Source organism: Pelophylax lessonae (assembly GCF_965119305.1).
Source record: "Pelophylax lessonae genome assembly, chromosome: 8".
Classification (NCBI taxonomy): Eukaryota; Metazoa; Chordata; class Amphibia; order Anura; family Ranidae; genus Pelophylax; species Pelophylax lessonae.
The window spans coordinates 147,396,392-147,424,306 of NC_138775.1; the positions used below are offsets into that span (position 1 = coordinate 147,396,392).

Consider the following 27,915-nt stretch of genomic DNA (forward strand, 5'->3'; position numbering starts at 1 on the left):
GACCGTGGTTTGGTTTCAACAGAACCACTTCTTAGAGTTTGAACACTGATTGGCATTCTCAATTCCTTGGATATCTTTTTATATCCCTTTCCTGTTTTCATACAGTTCATCTACCTTTTTCCGCAGATCCTTTTGACAATTCTTTTTGCTTTCCCCATGACTCCAAATCCAGAAACATCAGTGCAGTACTGGATGAAAGATGCAAGGGTCTGTCAGGAGTCCAGAAACTCATATATATATATATATATATATATATATATATATATATATATACATGCACTGCAAGATCTACGTGATAATGTGCATGTGGGCACCGCGGTATCCAGACCCTGGGAGGAGCGGGCGCAATCGCCGCCGGTCTCTCCTGATCTTCAGGGAAACTGACAGGAGAGCCACCTGCCTATGTAAACAAGGCAGGTGGCTCCCCTGTCACCGGCACAATGAGATCATGTGTCTCAGCTAAGTTTAAACATCGATCTGCGTGCCTGTTGCAGAGCCTCCACCCCCACAGTAAGCACAATTTAGGCGCACACTTAACCCTTTGATCACCCCCAGTATTAACCACTTCCCTGCCAGTGTCATTTATACAGCAACAGTGCATATTTTGCACTCATCACTGTATTGGTGTCACTTAGTGTCAGATTTGTCCTCCACAATTTCGCAGTCCCGCTAAACGCTGATTGCCACCATTACTAATAAAAACAAAAAAAAGTCCAGAAATCTATCCCCTAGTTTGTAAATGCTATAACTTTTGCGCAAACCCATTAATATATGCTTTTTTTTATGTATGTATGTATGTATGTATGTATGTATGTGTATTTTTTTTTTTTCCAAAAAAACAGCCGCAGAGGTGATCAAATGCCACCAAAAGAAAGCTCTATTTGTGGGGGGGGGGGGACATCAATTGTATTTGGGTACAACATCGCAATTGTTAAAGCAATGCAGTGCCGAATCGCAAAAAATGGCCTGGTCATTAAAGGGGTAAAATCTTCAGAGGCTGAAGTGGTTATAATACTGCAATCGCTGAGCAGCAAATGGCATCACCTGTGGTGTATTTTATCTTGCAAACCTGGCCTGTTAGTGGGTCCTGAGGACGGGTTTAGTAACGTATTACACAAATGGTTCTCAACCCCTGAGTCCTCCTTGTGACAGTGGAACAAGGATCTTTTCCTCCTCACCCACTGTCACCATTTTAAAAAGGTGTCTGTACAGGGTTCCACCGACATTGCTGAGTCATTCGTTCGTTCAGAGTTCTGTGAATGGGAGAGCTACACCTATCGTCAGCCATTGCAGCTGACAGTTTGTAGTTCTCAGTGAACTACATGGGTGCTCCAAGTAGTTCATTGATGCTTCCTGTCATTCAGTAACTGTCTGCCCGTATGAGGAATGGACAGGCAGCTGCATGGACAGTCTGCACCCATGATCATCAAATCGCAGATGCAGTCTCAGGCCCCTGCAATGCTTTACAGCAGGGAGTAGGCAACCTTGGAGGTGAACTAGATCTACCTGAACAACATGGGAGAAGTCACCAGGCACAGTGTAACTTCCTCAATCCTGATTTAAACCTCTAATTGCCGTACTACCGCTTCACAATTGCGTGCATTGCAGAGCAATCATGATTTTAAATCCCTTCCTCACCACCTGTCTAACACACTCGAATTCCTTTTCAGAGGAACAGCAGTGCGGTTTATTCAACCCTGTGGTTGATTCAGATTTATCGCCCTCCCAATCCCTACCCCATTAGCTGCCGAGGGTGTACACACGACGCAGCAGGAATTAAAAAAACACCTGTTACTTTTGGTGGGTGCTACTGCCTGCCAATCGCAAAGCATTCAAGTAAATTGAGCCACTCTGCAAGTGCCTCGCAACTGCATGCTTCTGTGGGATCCAAGGGGTTAAAGCCGATGAGAGAACACAACGCTGTCTGCTCTAACCTCTTGTTTGCAGTACTGCACAAGGTTGCAGGGCATTTGCAGGGCATTTGCAGAGCAGCTTCAACTTGAATTGGTCATTCTTGTCAGGTGCTTCACCCACCAACCATAGCAGGGCATAGAATTCTTGCTGCAACGTGTACAACCCCTGGTCACTGCAGCTAAAGTGGGTGTGGTTGGGGCAGGGGTGGTGAAAGCAAGCCTTAACTATGGTTTTTATACTACCTCCCAGACTACAAATTTAAATTAATCCTTACTGTTCTGAACCCCCCCCCCCCCCCCCATAAGGCTGCTTTTACACTGATGTCCTGTGGTTTACCAGTACTGCGAGTGTAGTGCATCTGTATTCTTCCGGAGTTATCTGGGCTTTGCCATAGACTATTGTATCCTGCAGGTGTGGCGCACCAAAACTCCTGCATTCAGAAGCACCAAACCTGCTGGATATTATCTATAGCTAAGTGCAGGAAAGCTGCAGATACACTGCACCCACAGTACATCAGTGTGAAAGCAGCCCTATACTATTAAGCTCAATGTATTGCTTCACACTGACTTGAAAATCTCGTCTTTCCTGCTGCTGGCACCACTCTGGAAGCTCTGTTTATTTCTATCATCCAATCGTGGCCCCATGCGCAAGTGTAAATGGGGCCATATAAAACACTGTACACAGATGGGAAACTTTTTTGCGTGTTCATAAATGCCCACTCTTTGCTTTGCGAATATGGAATACTGCAGATGTCTGACCTTTTTAGAATACCCGAAAGTGCAAATTGTACTCCCAACAGTACATGCAATTATGGTACACAATGAATACTTCATATATTACTCAAAATTTCAAATTTATTCTAGGTAGTCCTATTTATTCTGTTTCCAAGACCCACAGACCATGTCCACAACAGGAAATCTCATCAAAGGAGCCCTATTTGTATTTTGTTTTCTCTATTCATATGTTTTGTTTGTATTCATTCATCTTCCCTAGTTACAACTGTAGAATTTTGGCTTTCCTCTTTTTTTTTTTTTTTTTTTTTTTTTTTTTTCTTATTTTTTTGCCAGACGTGACTTTTCCTGAAATGTAATAAAATGCAGACTTTTTTCCTTGGCTAAAAGTTTGCTTTTATGCACTTGTTTTAGGTCATTGGGAAAAAAAAATTTGGCTTTAGATAATTCTAGGTTTTACACTTTAACCTAAAGGAAGCCCAGCTTATTTAGTGATTCTGATTTACTGCTAGACCTTAAGGTATTGAGAGCTCAATCTCCATGTTGGGAACAGTATAATCGAGCATACCCCCATGTAGACAGTATAATCGAGCATACCCCCATGCAGACAGTATAATCGAGCATACCCCCATGTAGACAAAGTCCACACTTACTGTATGTGACAGTACAGCTTGGTATCCATGCCTACTGAGCTTACGATGGCCATGATCTTCCTGGTCTGTGCGGAGTAGCTTTTCCTATGCACTCTGACCACAGGATCAGTAGTGTTGCCTAGTACAGTGATTTGTTTCTCCAGTGGACCTTTGGGTATTTAAATGGAATGGAACAATGCAAGTCTGCAATAAAGATCATACCTTGAGTTCAGTTTAGGGGGTTTAATGACTTATTGCTTATAAAGGTTTAACATATAAATGTAAAAACATGACCGGACAAGTGTTCTTAACAGCACTTTCTTAAACTCTGCTGCTTTAGTGTTTGGCTTGTGAGAACTTGCAACTGAAATAAAATCAGAGAACGTCACTGAATGAGGAGGAATTGAAAGCATCTCAGAAAATGAGCTCTGGAAACTCTAAGATGTTGCAATACTTAACTAAAAAGTGAACTTGCTAGTTCTGAGATGTTTTATGTTTAAAGCACATGTGTCAAACAAAAGGCCTGCAGGCAAATCTGGCTCTCCAGTCCATTTCATGGGACATTTGCACCCAGGTGGAGGGGTGGAAGTGATGAGTGAACAGCCTGTGAAAGAGCGAATTTCTGCCTTACTATGCATAGCACACCCCTGCACTTTTGGTGGGGGATGTGGTTGTTTCTGTACCGGTTCTCTGAGAGGGGGGAAAAAAGCCCTGCATATTCTTCCAGATACAACCACCCCTTAAAGAGGAAGTAAACCCTCCTCAGGAAGTTGTACCTATAGGTAAGCCTTAATATATGCTTACCTATAGGTACTGTAAATATCTCCTAAACATGCACCGTTTAGGAGATATTTACCTTTAATGCAGCCAGTGACGTCACTGGCGCATGCGCTCTGAAGGAACGGCAGATCGTGCCGTTCCTTCAGAGCCCCGTGCCGTGACCGTCGGCTCCCGTGCGCGGGAGTGACGTCACCGCGGCTCCGGCCAATTAGATGGCCGGATGCCGCGATCCCGGAAGACGGGCGACTATACATGTCGCCCGTCATACAGGTAAGCGGACGGCACGGCGGGGACTCGTTCTAAGGTAAGTATTTCATAATGAGCTAGTATGCGATGCATACTAGCTCATTATGGGTTTCTCTTTCAGGATGTAAAGAAGAGAGAAAAAATTTTTCTCGGTGTACAACCTCTTTAAGGACAACCATAATGCTAATGTGGCCCGCAATGGAATTGTGACACCTCCGTGTTAAAGTATACTGTGCCCAGGCAATGAACATTTTAAAGTGGACCTTCCACTAAGGATGAATTCACACCTCACATTTCCTAAACGCACAGAAACACGCTTTTTGGACAAGGCTTTCTGGTTGAATTCACCTTGGAAGCTCTGAGCATGGTCCTGCACCTTCCCCCTATAGAATCACCCTGATCTTCCTGTGACATTTGAAGAGGCCAGGCCATGGCAGTCTCTCTCTCCCTTTCCTCTTAGTCTTCTGTCATTGCTTCCGTCTTTAACCACTTCTGGACGGGAAGGTTTTTTCCCCCTTAATTTGGCACTGCTTTACTTTAACTGACCATTGCGTGGTTTAGCGACTCTGTACCCAAATAAAATTGTGTGGGTTTTTATTTGCAGAACTGCGACATTGCGGTGGACAAATCTGACACCTAACTGGCACTTTTGGGGGACCAGTGGCATTACTACAGTGATCAGTGCTAAAAATATGCACCATTACTGTACTAAGGACACCGGTAGAGAAGGGTAACACCTGGGGCGAACAAAGAGTTAAATGTCTCCCTAGGGGGTGCTTTCTAACTGGGGGATGTATTTCTGGAATGAACACAGGGACCTGTGTTCCTAAATAGGAGGAACACAGGAGCCCTAGGTTAATTGCTGACAGGACAGCGTTCCACCGTGTTTACAATGACAGTCTGCCATTCTGTCTCCACGGGGAGCGATCGTTGGTGCCCGGCAGCAATCGCAGCTACCAGACCGGCTTCCCCTGTGGCCACTGGGCGCCCCCCCATCCCAATCATTCCCTTTGACGTACAGTTGTGTCGTTTCGCTGGACAGAGCCGACCTGCTGCAATATATGTACTGCTGGCAGTCGGCAAGTGGTTAAAAGGGACCTGTGCTACTCTGCATCTGATGGTTGCAATCTGCAACCATCAGGGCTCTAAACGCCCAAGGCTGAAGACTGCAATGATCTTTCCACTCCACTAGGGCTGCAACTAACTAATAATTTCATAATCGTTTGATCAATTGGGCCTTTCACACTTGCGGACCGTTCAGTTCTGCCTGTCAGTTTTTCAGGCGGATCTGAACGGATGCCCCACGCATCTCTATCGGGCATCGGATGTCAGTGGAGACATGTCCGCGGACATTCGGTCCGTCAAATCCGGATGGATTGAAACCCTATTTTCCGAATAGTAGTGGTAAAATAAAAAGCACCTGTGGGTTTAAACAATCCTTTTTACAACTCTCCTTTCAGGGGGGTGTGGGGGGGGGGGGGGGTTGTCCTATCCCTACATACCTTTGAAATGAGATGTCCCTCATTCCCATCTCAGAAAGTTGGGAGGTATGCATCTGTAAAGAGAGGGGGGGGGGAAGGCAAATATGGCCCCGGAACTGGCCGATATTGCTGATATTTTTGTGACGTCATTCTGCCTTTAGGCTTCCTCCCTCGCCTTGGACAGCCTCGTCTGGAGTCAGGACTAGTCTCGCGGGAGTGTATCAGCCAGCCACCCACACCCACAGGCCCTGTACCAGCCACCCACCACAGGGTTCCAGCCAGCAAGCCAGCCATTAAGCATTAAACAAAAATTAACATGTTCAGTACCAGATTTGTGTCAAATTGTCTTTATTTTGCAAAACTTAAAGTACAAAATATCGGCCGATTACTGATGTGACCAAAGTATCGGTATCAGTCTATCCCATATAGATAGATATCTCTATATCACAGTGGTAAATATAAATAACCCAACTATATGGTTAGGGAGCAAAATCTCTAATCCACTCTGCGAATACCAGACAGAAGAGATATACTGTATATACTATTAAAGGTTGAATCTGGTAAATGGACTCGGTTCACATTTTTTGTTTGAAGGAGAAATATTACAGTTCTGTCTGAAAATCAGCAAAAAACAGTCTATTAGGTATGACCGACTCCCTTGTCATAGGCAGATGGCTTGATAAAAGCTACATGCGCATGCCATCACTATTGCTGGCCATACAAAAACGGTCTTCCTTCAAAAAAAAGTCATTTTAACGTTTGATTTTTCGAATCATCTGTCTGGTCAAATCGATGTTCATTTTCAACCACATTGACTGGAAATTCGAAGGAGCAGAATAGAAAATTTCATGGTTCAAAGGAATTTTTGCACAGTGTATGTGATTTCCGTTCAGAAATTAAATTCATTTTAAAACCATGTTAGAAGCAAGTGAAATTTTCAAACTACAGTCTTTCTTTCAGCAAATGTACAAAGACTTTTATATGAATATTCTCCGAAAATCGATACATGTATGGCCAGCATAAGGCTCGGTTCACAGCTATGCATTTTGCTTTTAATCCGTTTCTGCAGTGCTTTTTGCGCACATGATTTTGCTGTGGTTTGCGTATCATCTATATCCTATCCATATATACACAGTGCCTTGCAAAAGTATCCCCCCCCCCCCCCCGGCATTTTTATTTTGTTGCCTCACAACCTGGAATTAACATGGGATTGTTTTAGGATTTGCATCATTTAATTTACAGAACTTGCCCACAACTTGTTTTGTTTTTTTCCTTTTGTGAAGCAAACAAATAGGAAAAAAATAAGTCAATGTGCTTAACTATTCACCACCCTAGTCAATACTTTGTAGAGCCACCTTTTGCGGCAATCACAGCTCCAAGTCTTTGTATAAGTCTCTTGCCACATCTTACCGCTTAGATTTTTGCCCATTCCTCCTTGCAAAACTGCTCCAGCTTCTTCAAGTTGGATGGTTTGCGCTTGTGAACAGCAGTCTTTAAGTCTAACAGATTTATTGTTTGATTGAGTTCTGGACTTTAACTAGGCCATTCCAACACATTTACATGTTTCCCTTTCAACCACTCAAGTGTTGCTTTAGCAGTGCGTTTGGGGTCATTGTCCTTCTGGAAGGTGGACCTCCATCCTAGCCTCAAATCATGCACAGTGGTACAGGTTTTGCTCAAGAATATCCTTGTATTTAGCACCATCTTTCTTTCAGCTCTGACCAGTTTCCCAGTCCCAGCTGCTGAAAAACATCCCCACAGCATGATGGTGCCACCACCTTGTTTCACATGGTGTTCTTTGGGTGATGTGTTGGGTTTGCGCCACACATAGCGCTTTCTTTGATGGCCGAAAAGTTAAATTTTAGTCTCCTCAGACCAGAGCACCACCTTGTATACATTTTGGGAGTCTCCCACATGCCTTTTCACAAACTCAAAAGGTGCCATTTTGTGTTTTGCTAAAAGTAATGGCTTTCTTCTGGCCACTCTGCCATAAAGCCCAACTTTATGGAGCATACGGCTTATTGTCGTCCTATGTACAGATACTCCAGTCTCTGCTGTGGAACTCTGCAGCTTCTCCAGGCTTACTCTGTGCTGCCTCTGTGATTAATGCTCTCCTTGCCCATTCCGTGAGTTTTGGTGGGTGGCTGTCTCTTGGCAGGTTTGCTGTTGATCCATGTTCTTTACATTTGGTTATGATAGATTTGATGGTGCTCCTGGGGTTCATCATAGATTTGGATTTTGGCAGTGTTTGGTTAGTGGTGCCTCTTGCTTTAGGTGTTGCAGCTCCTGGGGCCTTTCAAATAAGTGTGTGTGTTTGTAATGACAGATCATGTGACACTTGGATTGCACACAGGTGGACATCATTTCACTAATTATGTGACTTCTGAAGGTAATTGTTTGCACCAGAGCTTTTTATGGGCTTCATAACAAAGGGGGTGAATACATATGCACATGCCAATTTTTCTGTTTTCTATCTCTAAAAAATAGTTTTATGTATATATTTCTCATTTCACTTCAACTAGACTATTGTGGTGTGAACCATCGCATAAAATTCAGATTAACAAAACATTGAACTTAAGGCTGTAATGTAACAAAATAGGTAAAACGTCAAGGGGGGTGAATACTTTTTCAAGTGTGTGTGTGTATATGTATGTGTGTGTGTGTGTGTGTGTGTGTGTGTGTATGTGTGTATATATATATGTGTGTATATATATATATATATGTGTGTATATATATATATGTGTGTATATATATATATATATATATAAATTTATTATTACAAGAAGATCTGTGCAGCACCTTTTATCACTTTTGGCAGAGAAACTGCCCCAAAGCATCATGTTTCCACTACTGTGCTTGACTGTAGGGATGATGTTCTTGGGGTCATAGTTGGCATTTTTCTTCCTCCAAACATGATGTGTCCAGTTAATGTCAAAGAGCTCACTTTGGGACTCCTCTGACCACAGCACTTTCTCCCAATCCTCTGACTCATTTAGATGTTCATTGGCATGACTGTACATGTGCCTTCTCGAGGAGGGGGACTTGCCATGTTTGGAGGAAGAAAAATGCTAACTATGACCCTAAGACCACCATTCCTACAGTCAAGCACAGAGGTGGAAACGTGTTGATTTGGGGCTGTTTCTCTGCTAAAGATACAGACCGACTTTGCTCAATTGAGGGGCCATGTATTGTAAAATCTTGGATGAGAACCTTCTTCCCTAAGCCAGAACACTGAATATGGGTTTTTCAGCATGACAATGACCTGAAACATACTGCCAAGGCAACAAAGGAGTGGCTCAAGAAGCACATTAAGATCATAGAGTGGCCTAGTCAGTCTCCAGACCTTAATCCTATAGAAAATGTTATGGAGGGAGCTGAAACGTTGAGTTGCCAAGTGACAGCCAAGAAAACTTAAGGGTTTAGAGAAGATCTGTAAAAGTGGACCAAAATCCCTCCTGAGATTTATGCAAACCTGGTAACCAACTACCGTCTTCTGTCATGTTTTTCTTGGGGATCAAATACTTATAAATAGGGATGCACCGAAATTTTCGGCCGAAAATGGGCCTATCCCATTTCGGCCGAAAATGGGTTAAAATGCCGAAATTAATGGCCGCAGCGCAGGTTTGAAAAGTCCCTGATTCTCCCGTCCGTAGGATAGGAGAATCAGTCTGTTCAATTAGGTGCCGTGGCTGCAGCAGAGCGCAGCATCTGTGACACCTCGTCTATCACACAGCAGCGAGCAGTACTCACCCCTCCCAGACACAGACAGGAGAGGAGAAAGACACACACACAGCTCATCCTCCTCCCCCTCCCACCCCAGTTTTTCTGTCTGCCCGGGGCCGCCCACTCTCCTATCTCGGCGTATGTCTGTGCAGGACAGAGAGGGAGATGTGGGCGGGAAATATGCAGAACAGCAAGCAGCTACGTACACATTCCAAGCCTCATGAATGAAATCTGAGCCATCCTTTTTTTTTTTTTTTTTTTCTCTAGCAAAGCGTCCACATGACAACCAGTGAAACTAAGTTGTTAAAACTCTTGGGCTATCTTGACCAGTATCTGCCAAAAGCTCCCTGTCTTTGAACTGAAAAGAAGCAGTGCAGAAATGGCAGTAACAAACACCAAATTATTCCAAACACAGTTCAATTACTTTGCTGTTTGTAATTTAAGTTTATTCTAATGTTTGAAATAATGTCAGTTTTTAAGACATGTACTTTATTTGAAGGTTACCCTGAAGCAGCAAATTTACTTTTTGACTTTGTATGTATACATAATGTTTCATTTAAAGTGGAGTTCCACCCTATTTTTATACTTACCTCCATCTTCTCGCTCCGGGTCACCTGAAAAAGAAATGGATAATCGCATATTTTTTTTTTTTTTTTTACTTACCTCGTAGCGAAGAAAATATACTTACCTTACTTCCTTCTTCCTCCTTCCTCGGCCGCGGCCCGTCGTCACTTCCTGGCTCTGCAATGATTCCTGGGAGCTGGACGTCATAGCTCCCAGGAATCATTGCGCCTGCACCGGCCCCGACGTCAGTTCCGGGTCGCGCGCGTCATCCCCTTCTAAACAGCTTCTGGGCATGCCCAGAAGCTGTGGAGGGGTGACGCGCGCGACCCGGAAGTGACGTCGGGGCCGGCGCAGAGCATCGTGGGACCACAGAAGGCGGAAGAAGACGCCGAAGAGGACGCGCTGGCTTCAAGCTGCCCACATCTGAGATGGCAGCGCTGGACAAGACGTTTGCAAGGTAAGTATTTCGTCTTGCAGGTAAGTGCAACCCGGGACAGATCAGAGGCTAGCCATTGTGGAATGCACTAGCCCTGACTGTCCCGGGGGTATTAAAAAAAAAAAAAAAAAAAAAAAAAAATCCAGGGTGGAACTCCGCTTTAATTTTATGCAATTCTGTGTTCTATAGGAACATAAAAAAAAATCTTGCATTAAAAAAAAAAAAAAAAAATTAACCCCTTTTGTACTGCATTAGTGTAACCAGTATCAGTGCAGCCAGTGTTAATTAACACTGATACTGGTTGCACTAATGCAGCACAAAGGGGTTAATTAACTGCCACTGGTCGGTCACTAATGCATCAGTGACCATAAGTGGCAATACATTAACCCCCTCATGCTGCATAATACAAATACCTTTGGTAATTAAATTAACCTCTTGCCAACCCATCACAGTACATATACTGTGACAGGGTGGCAGCGACAGGTGTACGTCGCTGCCTGTTTTTTGTGTATGCCCTGTTCTATCTAATTTAAAATTATTTGGGGGAAAAAGTCATTTTCGGTTTCAGTTTTCGGCCAAGGGCATCCTGCATTTTCGGTTTCGGCCCAGAATTTTCATTTCGGTGCATCCCTACTTATAAATTGAGTTGCAGTTAGGGAGTAAATAAAGTTTGTATCATGTGATTTACTTTTTTCTGGATTTTTGCTTGATATTCTGTCTCCATTTAAAATACACCTATGATAAAAATTGGACCCTTCATTTCATTGCAAGTGGGCAACCTTACAAAATCTGCAGGGAATCAAATCTTTTTTCCCCATTGTATCCCGTTCTGCTACGTTGCAATTTTTATTTATTTTTTTGTCAAAACATTTTATTGAAAAGAAACAAAGTACATATAAAACATGTCAGATGTTACAAAACATAAAAAGAACAAGAACCGTGGGATGTACAGACTAGAGCATCATCGTACAGTTGGACACAATGGAACATATAGAACTGCAGAGGACTGTCTAACTGTACCCATAATCAACTTATAGAGGCACAAATATCTGTACTACGATTTTAGGTCTGGGGGAATACCATATAGTCAGTAACTTTGAAGGCATCCGCTTGATTATGGGGTACCTAGGAGAAGAGCCGAACGTATGCGTCAGTGGTGCTTCCCGTGGCCCGACACCCCCAGCGGTGAACTGTGTCAGGAGGCAGTCACCATATGAGTGCTGCTTAGTCAGGAGTAGGTAATTTTAGGGATACCTGCGTGGACGGTCAATGGGGGGGGGGGGGATGGGGCTGGGGTGATAGCCCAGTGGTTATCAAGGGTCTACTATCCGGGATGCTACATTGCAATTTTATCAGTTACATTCTTACAGCAAACTGTTGACCGTAGAGAAGAGGGTGTTCTCTCATCCTGCCCTAGAATCCTAAATTCTCCTACATACAGTATGGTGGGCATGCTGGCAGGATCACCAGGTTAACAAAAAAAATTGAAAACTAATGTAGCCACTACATCTAAGGTATATTAGGCTGAAATGTGTTCCATTTCTTGGCTTTAAATTTTAACATTTTAAAGATCTACCAATCTATTCAAATACTGCACTGTTCTGTGTTGGCACTTTCTCGGCAATTCTAGGCAGAACTGTATTTTCATCACTGCAACTAAAATCTTCTCCTTTTTTTCCCCCCCTTCCCAGTCGTCTGTTTGCTCGAAGATTGTACAGCTTCTGGGACAAAATGAGGTGGACCATCATCAGAAGCAGGTTGTCATGTTGAGTCAGGACAGTTTTTATCGGATACTGACTCCGGAGCAGAAAAGCAAGGCACTGAAAGGCCAGTTTAACTTTGATCACCCAGGTAAGGTGCCCTTTAGTATTGCTAAACTAGTTGCGTTTCCATTCCATAGCAATTTTTTTTTTTTTTTTTTTTGCATGAGTGGTTTAAATTGTCATTTATAAAGACCTAAGTATAACTTGCGTGGGCTTTCCTTTCTAAGAACTAGGGTGCTACAACGTGCACTGTACATAGCTTATTTTTATTTCGGCAGCTATCCAGTAAGTCATTTACGCGGATGTTGACAAGCTAAACCTTGTCTAGTGCTGGCATCAGTGTGTGTTTTTACAAATAATTAATGGCGCAATCTTCTCAGCATCCTGATAGGAGCTGATTTACCTCTGAAGGCCTAGTTTGTAAAAGCCACAATCTCTACCGCCCCTTTGAAAAAGCTATCCATAGTTGGTGCCCATGAAGCCGCCTGTCTTTACCAATCCCCCACCCTTGTCCACCCTGTAATAGGTGGCCCGCAGTATGTTTTTTCATTTGTGCACCTTTAACGTTTGGGTAACAGACTATATCTGGGAAAAGGTGCAAACAACCTTTACCAAAATGTCTCAGGACAGCACCTGAGAAATTGTAGCTCCTCCTCCCACCAGTCACAGGAAACACTTAAAAGGAGGCCTCTCCCCACAGTTCCCCAGTTTTTTGGGTTTCCTCCCCCCTTGACAGCAACACTTTGCAACTGTGGGAGGCTAGGCTCCTCAGGGCTGTCCTGGAAGAAGTTTCTCACTTTTTTTCTTAATTCGGTTTCACCCTGCTTTCTCTCAGTAGGTGTGGAGGATGTTCCAGCTTATTCTGTCCTTTTGAAAGAGCCTGTACTTCCCAGAAGTCGAGCCATTTTTATTTTTTTTGGCTGAGGAGTGTCCGCAGCCAAGTTTTGGCGGTGTTCCCTTCACTTCTAAAAGTGGTGTGACTTCTGGGTTTGGTGCGCTGCACCAGTTTTGGCCACAATGAAGCAGGGGGATGAGTAAGTACCCAGCTGGTGCATATTTTTGGTCCTGGTCTGGTGCAGTGGCGACTCCGGAAACGGTACTTGGGCCACGCCTTTTTTTTTTTTTTTTTTTGGGGAAGATGGTGACCCGAGGTTCCAGCATAGTTTGTGGCATCCTACCTGGAAAGATTTGTGACAGATATTCCAAAAAATCCAGTCGGGTCTCTGGCTTTGAAGTCCCTGATCCAGGAACTGATTGAGTGCTGTTACAAATCAGGATGTTGGCCCTTTTGGTCTGTCGTCAGCACCTTTTGGATCTTTACAAAGGTAATGGCCAAAACTTTGGCACCTCTGACTGAAGGGGATTGCAGTGATTCCTTATCTAGACAATCTCCTGTTCTTAGTGTCAGAAGAGAAGCTATGCAAGAAATTAACATTAGTATGCAGCCGTTTGGAGGGCTTGGACTGAATCTTGACCACGCAGAAGTCAATTTTTAATACCTGCCCAAGAGGTTCGCTTTTTTGGGCTACCTGATCAGGTCTGTGGAAAAGTGTGGTGGTTTTTTTGTTTTGTGTGTTTTGCCAAGAGTCGAGAGGAGTGTTGTGTTCAGTCATGGCTATGCTTCACTCCAATCAGCCCTTGTTGATCAGAGGACTGTTGGCCCTAGGCTTACTAACCTCTTCCCATTCCAGCAGTTCAGTTCATTCAGCTCGTTTTGGGGAGAGAATGATGCATGTCTTAGGAACTTCAGGGGCATATTGTTCACGATTTTTCAGACCATGCCATAGCAGTGGCCTATAGAAACCAGCAAGGGGGCACAGAGGCCTACACTCTGGCAGAGCAGATCCTCTTTTGAACATAAGTTCCATGTAACATCCTTTAATGGCAGTCCACCTCTAAGGCTGGCCATACACTATACAATTTTCTTATTCAATTTCCTTTAGATTTACCTTAAACTATGTAGTGCAAGGGCCTGCCTGACTGCATACAAATTGAAAGTGTTTAGGTTTGACCCTATATTACATGGTTTTGGTAAATCTAAAGGAAAGTTGAACAAGAAAATTGTATAGTGTATGGCCAGCCTTAGGCTCTCTGAATCTAGTGGCCAACTTCCATCAGGTGATGGCATGGTTATGGAGGAGCTTTCCTCACTCTCACACTTTGCCTTACAATTGCTCAGGCATGCAACGCTGTACCCTAATGAATAAATATTGGAAAATGCAGATATTTAACTTAATTTATTTTTTTTTTGTTTTGAACGTTGTAAATTTACGAAGATATTTCTCAAACCTAGCATGGGCATACTTGGAATTACATCTCCAAACACATTCTGCTACTCCTGAGTAAGGGAATTCCACATGTGTGAGACTGTTCACAGCCATGCTGACATCCAGGAAGCACCTTAACCACTTCCAATCCGGGCCAACTCTGACATTCATCTCCTACATGAATAAAACCTAAATAGATCTTTTGGCTAGAAAACTACTTCGAACACAAACTTGTATTAAATATTATATATTTTACACAGGGGCACTAGAGAATAAAATGGTGAGTGAGATGTACTTTTGGTTCACGGTATTTGCGTATATATACAAATGTTAGAAATTGATCTGCAGTTCAGTGAGTAAAATAAGTATTTTCTCTTTCTTGATGCCACAGCTCCAGATCTTCTTGACCGATGGGGTTTATGCTTCCCTTTTACAGGAGTTGGACACTAGGCGGAGAAGGATTTGACTATGCCTATAGGGCAGTCCCAGATGGTATACTCCCACTTCCTGCTATAGGACTTCAGTTTTTTTTTTTTTTTTTTCTTCTTCTGCCTAGTCATGAGTAAGGACCTAGTTCCTTGTTGGGATCTCTGGTCCTGGCATTTTTTTATTTTTAATTGAATTTTTGAGAACTACAATCTACCTACAGACTGGGCAACGGACTGGATATTCTAGAGCCTTACGATCTTCTCAGTCCGGCCAGCGAGTATGACCTGACCTTGTGTGCCTGGTTGGCCACGACACAGCCCCATTGGACGAGGGCTGGCGAGTTAAATGCCCTGATCACGACCTGAGTCACAGCGTACCCCTGGTCTTCAGCACCCCCATTCCAAGATGGTGCGGTGCCCGCCTGGCCCCAAGGTGTAGTGAATGGTGAATTCCCCCCCCCCCCCCCCCCCCCCCTCTGGTGGTTTCTCAGGGTGGACGTGGGCCCCCTCCCTGGGTTAGGCGGACCCCAGAGTGCCCTTCCTTCCCATATTTTGCTCTCACCCACTATTGGGATCCCTCTGCGGACCATTCACCCATGCCGGGCGGCCATTTCTGTTTCTATGTGTCAGTGTGCGGAACGGGTGCTCGGGGGGTGAGGGGGGGGGTGTTAATAGACATGTAGCCGCCGTTTTGTTGTGGAGAATTGCTGCCCATGTTCAATAATCGGCGGCCCATTTTCTTAGTTTCCCTTTGCTATTTGAGGCAGCCATGTTCTTGAAGTCTATGGAGCAGTGAATCAGCGGTGGGCCTCTAGTGGCAGTTCCTCTCTGATCACCCCATGTTGTGTACCCTGACACTCTGCATCTGAGTACGGGGTGGTGAGTCCCTGTGGGGGTTAAATGATTCTTTCTGCTCTGGTGCAGTGGTGGGTTAGTATTTTTCCCAGCAATTCTTAAACTTTTGCTGGCGGTCCCCAGGTTTAACCCATGGAGTCCCTGGAGCACATGCAATCACCTGAACCCCCCCCCCCCCCCCCGGCGGTCCTGCAGTCACTGGTGTTGAAAGTAGATATTTCCCCCTCAAAATATGACGAGTAAAATACATCCTCGCCGCCTTCCTCAGATTCTGAGGTAGGATTGGCCGCCACGGACGCATGTCACCCTACTGGGGTGGATGTTATCCTGTTAACTTTACTCGGTGGTTCATAGACAAGGTGGTGCTTCGTACCGGCCTGTCGTTCCTTCCTAAGGTCGTCTCTGGTTTCCATTTAAATGAGGACATTGTGTTGCCACCTTTTTGTGGCCCAAGTATCCTAAAGAGATTGCCTAACATTCTCTGCATATGGATCTGGCAATTGGGTGTACCTGAGTCGTTCCGTGAATTGGATTCTCGATTTATCCTTTACGGATGGCCCCCGTAAGGGGATGGCAGCGTCTGCTGCAACCATTTCCAGATGAATCAGGCAGATGGTGGTGCAGGCCTATTCCATTTAAGGGTCATGATCATCCTCCTTTCCCTGTTCAGGTGCATTTTACGAGGGCGCTTGGTGCCTCCTGGGCCCTCCGTCATCAGGCATTGGTAGTACAGGTTTGCAAGGCAGCCACCTGGTCATTACAAAATTGACATTTGTTGGCATCTGCGGATGGTTCTTTTGGCCGCAAGGTTTAGCAGGCTGCTGTTGGCGAGGTTAATCCTCTTTGAGGGTGTATTGCAGGTGAGCTGCAGTTGTGCCTGGTTAGCTGTTTAGCCTTTGGGGGAGTGTTTTTCTTGCGGTGTTCTTCCCACCCCTCATATTGACACTGTTTTGGGATGTCCCATTGGTCAAGATCTGGAGCGGTCTGTCAATGAAGGAAAGAACTTGGTTTTTGTCTTACCATTAAGTCCTTTTTCTCTGTTCATTGATGGACACAGCACCGCCCCTCTAATTGAGTTGGGGCTCATGTTGTTCTGACACTGCTTGTTACAAAACTGAAGTCCTATAGCAGGAAGTGGGAGTATATCCCCTGGGACTGCCCTATAGGCGTAGTCCAATCTCTTTCCGCCCAGTGTCCTACTCTTGTAGGGGGCAGCATAAACCCATCAGTCAAGAAGATCTGGAGCGCTTTCCGTCAAACATCAGAGAAAAGGATTTACAGTAAGACACAAATCCAGTTTTCATCCCCTATAAACCAACAATTCTGGCTCCCATAGACTGGCTACAGTATGTGCTCATGTGGTACAAAGATTAGTCCTGTCAATTTTAAGAAGGTGCTCCTAAAGACAGCTCCTTGTGTATAAGACACCCGTCCACAGAATCTGTCTTCCATTCAAACCTCACAATCATGGGCAAGACCAACTAGCTGTCAAAGGCTATCAGGGACAAGATTGTAGACCTGCATAAGGCTGGCATGGACTACAAGACCATCAGCAAGAAGCTTCAAGACCGATGTTAAAGCTATTTGCAAATGGAAGAAATAAAAAATTGTCATCACTCGCCCCCCCCCCCCCCCCCCCCCCCCGATTTGGAGCTCCAGTTCAAGATTAAGCCTCCATGGGGCAAGGATGATCATGAGAAGTGAGGGATTAGCCCAGAACTGCATGGGAGGAGCTTGTAAATTATCTTAAGGCAGTTTCACCAAACCAGACCATTAGTAACACAATATGCTGTCATGGATTGAAATAATGCAGCCCCCACAAGGTCCCCCTCAAGGAGGCACCTTTACAGGCTAGGGATTGGACAGTTATCGGCAAGGACACGATATGCAATTTCCCCGATATATCGGAATCTGCCATCAAGGTGGCTATTACTGATATTTCAGAAAGTGCTTGTACCGGAGTGATGCCTGCAGCTAGAGGCATTGCCCTGGTACCGGCATCCATAGCCAACGGTCGGCTGTCTTGTAATGACAACCGATGCGGCTGAGAAGCCATTCGGTTGTCATTACAAGGAGCCGGAGGGGACGTAGCCCCCACCTTCCTCGGCTCACCCGGGTCCCCCGTCCACCTGGAAGACTCGGGCAACCAGCCTGCACGGCTGCCGAAGACCCGATCAGGTCATGACATCCCTTCTGGGTACTGGCGCCAGATTAAAAAAAATGACAGCATTCAAAACAGCCAAACTTGGCGTTTTGAATGCTTTTAAGTGCAGAGGAGGGGTTTGGGAGATCCCTCCCAGAAGAGTACCTGTCAAGTAAAAAAAAAAAAAAAAAAAATGTTTTTTAAATGTACGAAAATATAGGCCCAAATCGGCCGATACTGATATGCGATGACCAAAATATCTGTATCGGCAATGGAAAAAAACTATATTGGTCGATCCCTATTACAGGCCCATCTGAAGTTTGTCATTGAACATTTAAATGATTCAAAGGAGGATTGGGAGAAAGTACTGTGGTCCGATGAGAGCAAAATTGTGCTCTTTCGCATTAACTCGACTCTATTTGGAGGAAGAAAAATGCTGACCATGATCCTAAGAACACCATCCCTACAGTCAAGCACGGAGGTGAAAACATGCTTTGGGGCTGTTTCTCTGCTAAAGGTAAAGACTACTTTGCCGCATTGAGGGGCCAATGGACGGGGCCATGTATTGTAAAATCTTGGATGAGAACCTTCTTCCCTGAGCCAGAACACTGACGATATGTTGATGGGTTTTCCAGCATGACAATGACTCAAACATACCACCAAGGCAACAACCAGAGCGGCTCAAGAAGCACATTAAGATCATGGAGTGGCCTAGCCAGTCTCCAGACCATAACCCTATAGAAAATTATGGAGGTAGCTGAAACTTCAAGTTGCCAAGAGACAGCCCTTAAGTAATTGGAGAAGATCTGTAAAAGAGTGGACCAAAATCCCTCCATGTGCTAACATGGTCACCAACTACAAGAAACGTCTTACCTTTGTGCTTGCCAACAAGGGTTTCTCCACCAAGTATGAAGTAATGTTTTTCTTGGGGATCAAATACTTATTTTACTCACTGAACTGCAATTCCCTTTATTACATTTTGTATTGTCCTCCCCACCCCCCCCCTTTTTTTTTTTTTTTTTTTTTATTTTATGTTAGTATTCTGTCTCTATCCATATAAAATATATACCTGATTAAAAAAAAAAAATTAGATCCTTCATTTCTTAAGTGGGCAAACTTTGAAAATCTGCAGGGGAACAAATTATTTTTCCCGTTGTATGGCTCCACACCACTAAAGTTGATAAATGCGGCTGTCTCTTTTCAGATGCCTTTGACTATGAACTTATCTTGAAAACTCTTCGCGAGATCATGGAGGGAAAGACTGTACAGATTCCTGTATATGATTTTGTTTCACACTCCAGGTATTTATAACTTTGCTGTGGGTTTTTTTTTTTTTTTTTTTTGTGCTTGTTTCGGTCTTAGGCTGCCGTGTACAAGCAGGTGGATGAAGACGCAGTGGCTGTATGGGCATAGCTACGTGTCAAAAAAAGTGGATCCATGCACCTGCTCTTGTCTGCATTCAAATACATGTGGCTGTGTCCATGCAAGTGCAATAGAGGTGGCAAATGCGGTCATGTTGGCTTGCGATCTAGCTTTCAGATGGCCGCAATCAACGGGTTTTCAACCCCTGCCCTATAGCATTGAGAAGAGGCTAGTGGAGCATGTTTTAGGGATCAAATATCTTAATTTGTGTTTTTCACTTCTGCCAGTGTTTGTTGATGGCAATCCTGATTTGCCACTAGTGATGGACGAACATCGGCCGGGGCGGTTCGCGAACGTCGGCCGCAAATTTTCTGAAAGGTCCGCGAACTGCAAGTTCGCGGCGGGCCCCATTGACTTTAATGGGAGGCCAACTTTAAAAACTTTTAGGTCATATTTGCAGCCACAAAAGACTTACTAGCTGTGCACAAATAGTCCCACCACATGGACAATGTCATAACAGAAGTATTGCAATTGGAAAAGTTGCCCTAAAATCTTTTTTATTTTTTTCCCCTAAATCAGCCAGAACTGACAGCAGCCGGTAAATACATGTCAAATACATATAGGGTCCATTCACACATCTGTAAAATTAGGTCCGCATCCATTCCACAATTTGGCGGAATGTTTACAGACCCATTGATTTTCAATTTCAGTCTGAAAAATTGGGCATTCACAGGATAAAGAAGTGTCGGCCATAAAAGGCTCCAAAAATTACCCCACATGGGTTTATCTGACAGTTAAGAACGTAGTATTCTGTGGCTGAAGGTACATTAGGCATTGACAGAAAAAAATAATTGTCGGCCATGAAAGGCCCCAAAAATTAGCCATTCAATGGACATGAAATGCCTTTAATGCCGCTGTATTTAGCGAAGACAAGGACCATGAATTGTGGGTGGATGGCGGTCTGGTGGATATTTTGTGGCCTGTCATGAGGTTTCTAAAAGAAACATGGTCTACTGGTCATATGTGTTGAATTCCTCAGATTCATGCCTCATTCATGTTTATAAATTTGAGGTAGTCTACACTGTCATGAGCTAGGCGAGTGCGCTTATCGGTCACGATCCCCCCCCCACTGCGCTGAACGTCCTTTCGGATGGGACACTGGATGGGGGGCAAGCCAACAGTTCCATCGCAAATTGTGCAAGCTCTGGCCAAAGGTCAAGCCTGCCCGCCCAGTAGTCCAGGGGTTCATCACTCAGAAAGTCCACTTCGCCGTTAACCCGATCTAGTCGGACACCTGTCGGTCTAGGCGTTCCCTAATGCTGGATCCGGAGTACAGCTGTCGATGGGTCGGCTGAAAGAAGGATCTCATATCTGAAGTGACCAACACATCTTCGAACCGCCCTCTTCTTGCAGGTGCTGTTGGAATGCTACCCGCAATGGTCTCTGTGACTGGAAATTCTTCTGCCAGTGCACGCAAAAGCAGAATGCAGCATTTCTCGCAGCATGGCCTGGAAGTATTGCATTCTGACCGCCCTCTGTGATGGTGGTAACATTTCTGCCATTTTTTGTTTGTACTGGGGGTCGAAGTACGTTGCCACCCAGTACTGGTCCTTGCCCTTTATGCTTTTATACGGGGGTCCCCCTTAAAACACTGGAGCATGAAGGCCCCCATTCGCACTAAACTGGATGCGGTGTAGTGGCATGGCTCATCATCCAGGATAATGTCATTGTCGTTCCCCCCCCCCCCCATCCGCGGATAACGCCAGGGATCCCAGAAAGGTTTAAAGCATGCTCTTCTTGCTCCTCCTTATCCGCCCCGGCACCATCCTCCTCTGACTCCTCTTTCAGCACCCCCTGGGAATTCATCCAACATTGCTTCCTCATCTTCCTGCTCCTGCTCCTCGACGGCTTGATCAATGACACGACGCAATGCACGCTCCAGAAAGAAGGCATAAGGTATGAGGTCACTGATGGCGCCCTGGCCGTGACTGACCAGTTTGGTGATCTCATCGAATGGCCGCAGAAGTCTGCATGCGTCGCGCATGAGCAGCCACTGGCGAGGTGAAAAAAATCCAATCTCCCCAGAACCTGTCCTGCCGCAGAGTTCGTCCAGGTAGTCCTTGGGCTGCTCCAGCAGAAGTGTGCAGCACAGCATGGCAACGTCTCACCTGGCATGTGGAATAGGTTCTGGGGATCTTGGGCAGCGCAGTGGAAGAGAGGGTAGCAGCGGAAAAGGAGTCAGCCGAGGAGGAGATGGAGGAGGAGAAGAGGCAGGCCTGCGTGCAATCCGTGGCGGTACAACCAAATCTACACGGGTGCCACGGGTTGCATGCTTGATGGCCATCAGAAGGTTCACCCAGTGGGCAGTAAATGTGATATACCTTCCCTGCCCGTGTTTGCTAGACCATGTGTCTGTGGTCATATGCATCTTGGCACCAACACTGTGTGCCAGAGATATATTCACTTGCTGCTGAACATGGCCATACAGCTCTGGAATGCCCTTCTGCGAGAAATATTTCCTGCTTGGGACCTTCCATTGTGGTGTTCCAATGGCCACAAATTTCCAAAAGGCCTCAGAGTCCACAAATTGATATGGCAGTAGTTGGCGGGCTATCGGCTCCGACAAGCCAGCAGTCAAACATTGGGCAAGAGGGTTTTCCAGCTTCATCATTTTTTTACGCTCCAACATTTTGGGCCACGGAAGCCTGCCTTTTTCCAGAACAAAGTGAGGACGGGATGATGGAAGGTGGAGTGGAGGACAATTGTGAGGAAAGAGGAGAAGAGGCTGGACGGTGAGAGCCTGGAGTGTGGCTTTGTGGGTTCTGACGGTGTTGCTCTCACTGGGCTCGGTGATGGAAGTTCAGGTGCCTCCTTAAGGTGGTCGCCCCTAGGGGAGTGTTGGGCTTACCGTGACTTATGCGTCGACTGCAAAGCTTGCAGATGGCAACACTGTTGTCAGCAGCGGACACATTAAAAAAAAAAGCCCACACTGCTACTTTTTATACATCTTCTTTTTTTTTTTTTTTTTTTTTAAGACCCCCTCCATTGAAACGAGGGCCTGAATAGAGCAGGGAGAGAGTTTGTCACTGCTTTAACTGATTTTAAGTTCTGTAACTCTTGAAAATTAGTTTTTGGCCACACAATCTGTTATCAGTAATACCTGTGCTCCCCCTTTTTTTTTTTTTTGGTTTTAATGTATGCATGTTTCTTTCATAAGGAAAGAAGAGCCTATAACCATATACCCAGCTGATGTGGTGCTTTTTGAAGGTATATTGGCATTTTATGTTCAAGAAATCAGGGACCTGTTCCGTATGAAGTTGTTTGTGGACACAGATGCAGATACACGGCTATCACGAAGAGGTGAGCCAATTTCAATTTTTTGGTGTGTGTGTGTGTGTGTGTGTGTGTGTGTGTGTGTGTGTGTGTGTGTGTGTGTGTTTTTTTATATATGCTTATTTCTGGCATTCAGCTACAAATTTGTTGGCTCCATTCTATTGAACCTGTAATGAAATGTCTGTTTAAACTGTTAACTAAAGCTCAAATAATAAGTGGGCCATAGACTGCTCAAATCTTTGCCTGTTTCACCAGGACCCGGCTGAGATTCGATACATGTATGGGCAGACTGAATGTACCCAATTTGATCGATCAGCTTTGGTACAACCAGCCTGTCAGTTTTTACATGTGATTATTGCTAGCGGCTATTGTAGTTTCCAGGTCAGCAGTGTCTTGCAGTGTGAGTGTTTCGCAATTTGTATGTTTTTTTTTTTATTTGTGCTTTATAATTTTATTATATAAAGAAGAAAGGGAGGAAAAAAAGTGTGTGTGTGTGTAATATAATATATAATATATTATATATATATATCTCCCCCCACCCCCGTTATAAAACACACCCAATTAAAAATCAAAACTTCAAATTTCTTAAATTTGTATTCTGCTACAGGTCTTTGTTGTATTAAAAAAAAAAGAAAAAAAGAAAAACTATATTCCAGTAAGTGTATATTGGTTTGTGTGAAAATGTATAGCAGCAATAAATATCTACTGAAATTTTATGCAGCTATAGACGCTATATTGTAATGGTAATCAGCGACTTGGTGTATCTGCTATTTAGTGGGGGGAGGTAGTAGTAATCTGGCATGAAAACACTGGCTGTAAGGGTCACTAACTACACTGGTGTCGCTAATGACATCTTAATAAAGTGATACTGATTATACTGTACACTATATTAATGACACTGGCTGGGAAGGGGGTGGACATCTAGGAGCAATGGTGCCTAACGTGTAATGTGTGTTGCTTTTACTTGCTATTCAGTAAGAAGCAGCCAGATCAGTTTCCTGTACAGAGTTCCGTGGTTTGTAACCACAGAGCTCTGTTTTTGGATACAGCCCATCAGCAGGTTTTAGCCAAAACTTTTGGCTGAAATCTGCTTCCAAACTCGTGCTGTATCAAATCGCAGCATGGGTCGGCAAAGGGTGCGCCAAAAACCTGGAAGCCAGACTGTAATATACATGTGTGTTGCTGTACCTGCACCTGCTGTCCACTTGCAGTATATTTACTGTGAGCAGTCTGTAGGTAGTTTAAGAAAAAATAAATAACACCACTTTATTTTTTTCTTAAAGGGTAACTCCACTTTTTTGAGGGGGGGAAAAAAAAAATCCCCTCTGGGTGATCTATGTACATTACAAGGATTTTATAAACTTTGTTGCAGATTCCTACCTTTTTTGTTCTGAGGAAATCATTGTTTGTTCCTCTGTGCTGAGTGGGTCAAATGGGAGTGGTTTCATAATTATCTGTCAGCTGTGGCAGCTGCAGGGCTGTAATGAGGAAATCTGCTGGGCCTGCATCCCTTTAGTTAGACGTGTTCCTATTGGGAGTATCTCGCCAAAAATGACATTTTCTCTGTCGCTCATTGACTGACGTAGTCTTCTTGATTCACAAGAACTGGGTTATGTTGTCTCCGCAGGAGTAGGACTAGGCAGAAAGAAAAAACGTTCTGGCTCCACCCTAGGGGCAGTCCCAGAGGGTATATCCTCCCTCTCTCTGCTACAAGGCATCAGTTTTTTTTCTGTCTAGTCAGGAGTAAGGACCTAAGTTCCTTGCTGGGATCTCTAGTCCTGGCAAGATTTTTTTTAGAAAAAAAAAAAAAAAAAAAATATTAGGTAGTTTTCTCCAGTGTTTTTTCCTGTGAGATCTTCAAGCAAATATGCCGGACTGGGCGACACTAGTGGTCACCCCAGCCGGCCTACGAGCGCGCGCAGACCATTGCATTGCGCTTGGTCGGCCGCGACACATTCAAGTAAGTATGCGGGGCCGGGCGACGGGCTGGATGTTGAGATCCAGTGGTCACCCCGCTTTCTGCCTACGAGCGCGTGCAGACCAGAGCTCCGCGCTGGGTCGGCCGCGACGGAGTCCCATTGGAGGGACTGACCTTGCGAGTTAAAAGTCTCGCTTGGACGCCAGGAACCAGAGAGTCCGGTGGAGAGGGTATTGTGAAGAGAGGGTGCCTGTTGGTTCGGTATGGTGAGTAAACGTTCCCTTTTTTCCTCGTTATGAGGCAGTATGAATTATGGGCCCCTCCATACATGGTCAGTATCTGTCTGACACTAAAAGTCCCCCTTGTAAATACAGCATGTTTGGTGGGAAGTGGACTTGGTTTGAGAGCTAACACTCTACCCAGCAGACTGCAGTATTACAGCAGACATAGGAGGTATAATCCTACCTTAATTGTAGTGTACCTCCTGCAGATCGATCCGCCATTTAGCAGAGATGCAGGTGGATGTGCTGGGGAAAAACTATTTCGGCAGTCCGCCGCCATTTTGCCGTAGACCGGGTGCATGAATGTCCTCAGGTCACGCCGGCCGCCATGTTTTTGGAGTCTATTATCTCCTGTATGGGGGCGGCCATGTTTGAGCCCAGCTACCTCGTGGAGAGCTGGGAACGCCGGAAGGCGTACACAGGGGGCGGAGCCACGTCCTTCTACCCGGGAAAACTAACACCGCTCTTTCCAGTCTGTAAAAGACAGACGCTGACTGCAGTTGGTTGGGTGAGCCTTGAGGGTCCCTCTCTCTCTCTGTGGGGATCGAGAAGCAGGTACTCTGAGGGGCGCTATTGCACTAGGGGGATACACATAAAAAAAAAAAAAAAAGGTATTTTTTATTTAAAAAAAAAAAAAAAGTTTTTGTTTTTTTTCTGGCAGAGGTGTCCGGAATTAACATGGACCCTGTCACTCATGTATCTCCACCGGATCCCTTCGAGGGGTCTGCAGGATCCCCCAGCACCCCACTGACAATTGAATCATTGTCAGCTATTATGGAAACTTTTGTGTCCCGGGTGGAAGTGGCTTATCAGGGACAGGGCGCAAGCCCCCGCCTAACCCCATATTATCTGAAACTTCGGATTCAGAATCTGAGCCTATTTCTGCAGTTGCAGGTACCTCATCTGGGATTGGTGGCTCGGGTACTGTCTCTTCAGACAGTGAGGAGGATGTTTCGGCATCAGCCATAGCTCGAGAGGAAGCGTTGGTAAACGCACTCATTGTATCTGTTCAAGAAACCTTAAGATTACAAGGTACTCCATCGGAAATAGCTGAAACTGAAATCCCCTTTTGGGACTAAACGCATCAAAGTGGCGAAGGTTTTTCCATTGCCCAAATGTTTTGGCAATCCAATCAAAGAAGAATGGAGTCTGCCAAAACGCACTTCTGCTATTTCTAAACGCATTAACAGGCGTTATCCGTTTGAGAAAACCCTCATTAAGAAATGGACAGAACCACCTGTGGTGGATTCACCAATTGCTAGATTGAATAAAGCCACGGTTATTCCTTTAGAAGACGCTCCGTCTTTTAAAGATCCAGTGGATCGCAAGATAGAAGCTATGTCTCGCACCATGTTTTCCTTGATTGGATCAGCTTTCAGACCAATAATTGCTATTGGACTGGTTTCGCAGACTGTAACTGAATGGACCAAGTGGTTACGCCGGGACTTAGAAGAAGTCCCTCAGGCGGTATCAGATTTGTTGGAACAAATGATACAGGGGTTACAGTTTGTGTGTGATGCGGCGTTAGACGCCACTCCATTATTGGCGCGAGCATCAGTTTCAGCAGTGGTTCTCAGGCGTACACTGTGGCTAAAAGGTTGGTTAGCCGACCAAGGTTCCAAAAAAGCATTGGCTAATATCCCCTTTTTAGGAGAGCGTCTATTTGGAGCCAACTTAGATGAGATCATTAAGGATCTCACGGGAGGAAAGAGTACCTTTTTACCGCAAAATGCTAAGGGTAAAGGAACTCGTCAAAGACCAGGGCCTTCTTTCTCTGCTCACAAAAAGTTTTTTCGTCCCGCGGGTGAAAAAATTAAGTCCTCCAAAGCTCCTTCAGGAGGCTTCAGGGGACGTTGGTCGGGCAAGCAAAAGCCCGCCCCCTCCAGACCTGAAGATAAATCGTCCAAAGCCTGAAGGTGCGCCCCCACCCATAACTGGGGTGGGGGGACGTCTTTGCCGGTTCCCGGATCCATGGCCTTCCAGAATCCCAGACAAGTGGGTTTGCAAAGTCATAAGGTCAGGGTACAAGATCGAGTTTCGATCTCTCCCACCGGCGCGATTCTTCCCTTCCAATATCCGACTATCCCCGGATCGTCTAGAAGATCTACGGAGAGCAGTCACGGATTTACTACAACAAGGAGTGGTAGTCCACGTTCCTTGGACAGAACGTTTTCAGGGGTTTTATTCAAACCTATTTACAATACCCAGGAAAGAGGGCAAAGTGCGTCCAATTCTGGACTTAAGGGCACTCAATTCCTTTCTCAACATAAGAAAATTCAAGATGGAATCCATTCGCACAGTAGCAGCCTTCCTGCATCCAGGGGATGTCCTAGCGTCCATAGACATCAAGGACGCCTATCTTCACATTCCCATTTTCGCAGGACATCAGCGGTTTCTACGCTTTTCCGTAGAAGAGAACCACTATCAGTTTGTGGCGTTACCTTTCGGTCTCGCCACGGCTCCTCGGGTCTTCACGAAGGTGTTGGCCCCAATGTTGGCACTACTGCGCCAAAGAGGCATATCGATTCTAGGTTACCTAGACGATCTCCTGCTTCATGCAGAGTCTCCTCAGACCCTGCTACAAAACATAGAAATTGCTATAATTTCTTTACAGGAATTCGGGTGGCTGGTGAACCGGCAAAAGTAATTTCTGGTTCCCACCCAGAGGCTCGAATATCTGGGTCTAATTCTAGACACAGTCAGGACAAGAGTTTTCCTTTCGGTAGGGAAACTCCGGAAGATTCAATCAGCAGTCCAGTTGTTACTATCCAACAGCTGGTCTTCTCTTCGAACTTGCATGAGGGTTCTGGGGTTGATGGTGGCTTCCTTCGAAGCAGTCCCATTTGCCCAGTCCCATACCCGAATTCTTCAGCAAGAGATTCTTCTCAGATGGAATCGCAATCCGGAATCCCTGGACAATCGGATCCGATTGAGCAAACAGACCAGAGAGTCTCTGTTCTGGTGGCTTCGGTCTCCGATGCTCAGCCAGGGAAAGTCATTTCTGCCAATATATTGGACGATAGTGACCACGGATGCCAGTCTATCTGGATGGGGAGGA

At 45.1% G+C, this 27,915-nt stretch overlaps 1 protein-coding gene across 1 annotated transcript in view; it reads left to right on the top strand.

The window, feature by feature from the left end:
* The window catches only part of UCK2 (uridine-cytidine kinase 2), an 81,685-nt gene that overhangs the window by 28,132 nt on the left and 25,638 nt on the right, over positions 1-27,915 (top strand). The window contains exons 3-5 of the mRNA XM_082264743.1: positions 12,199-12,358; positions 19,168-19,264; positions 22,543-22,685. Of these exons, the coding sequence (XP_082120869.1) occupies positions 12,199-12,358; positions 19,168-19,264; positions 22,543-22,685 (400 nt within the window). The remainder of the gene's footprint in view (positions 1-12,198; positions 12,359-19,167; positions 19,265-22,542; positions 22,686-27,915) is intronic.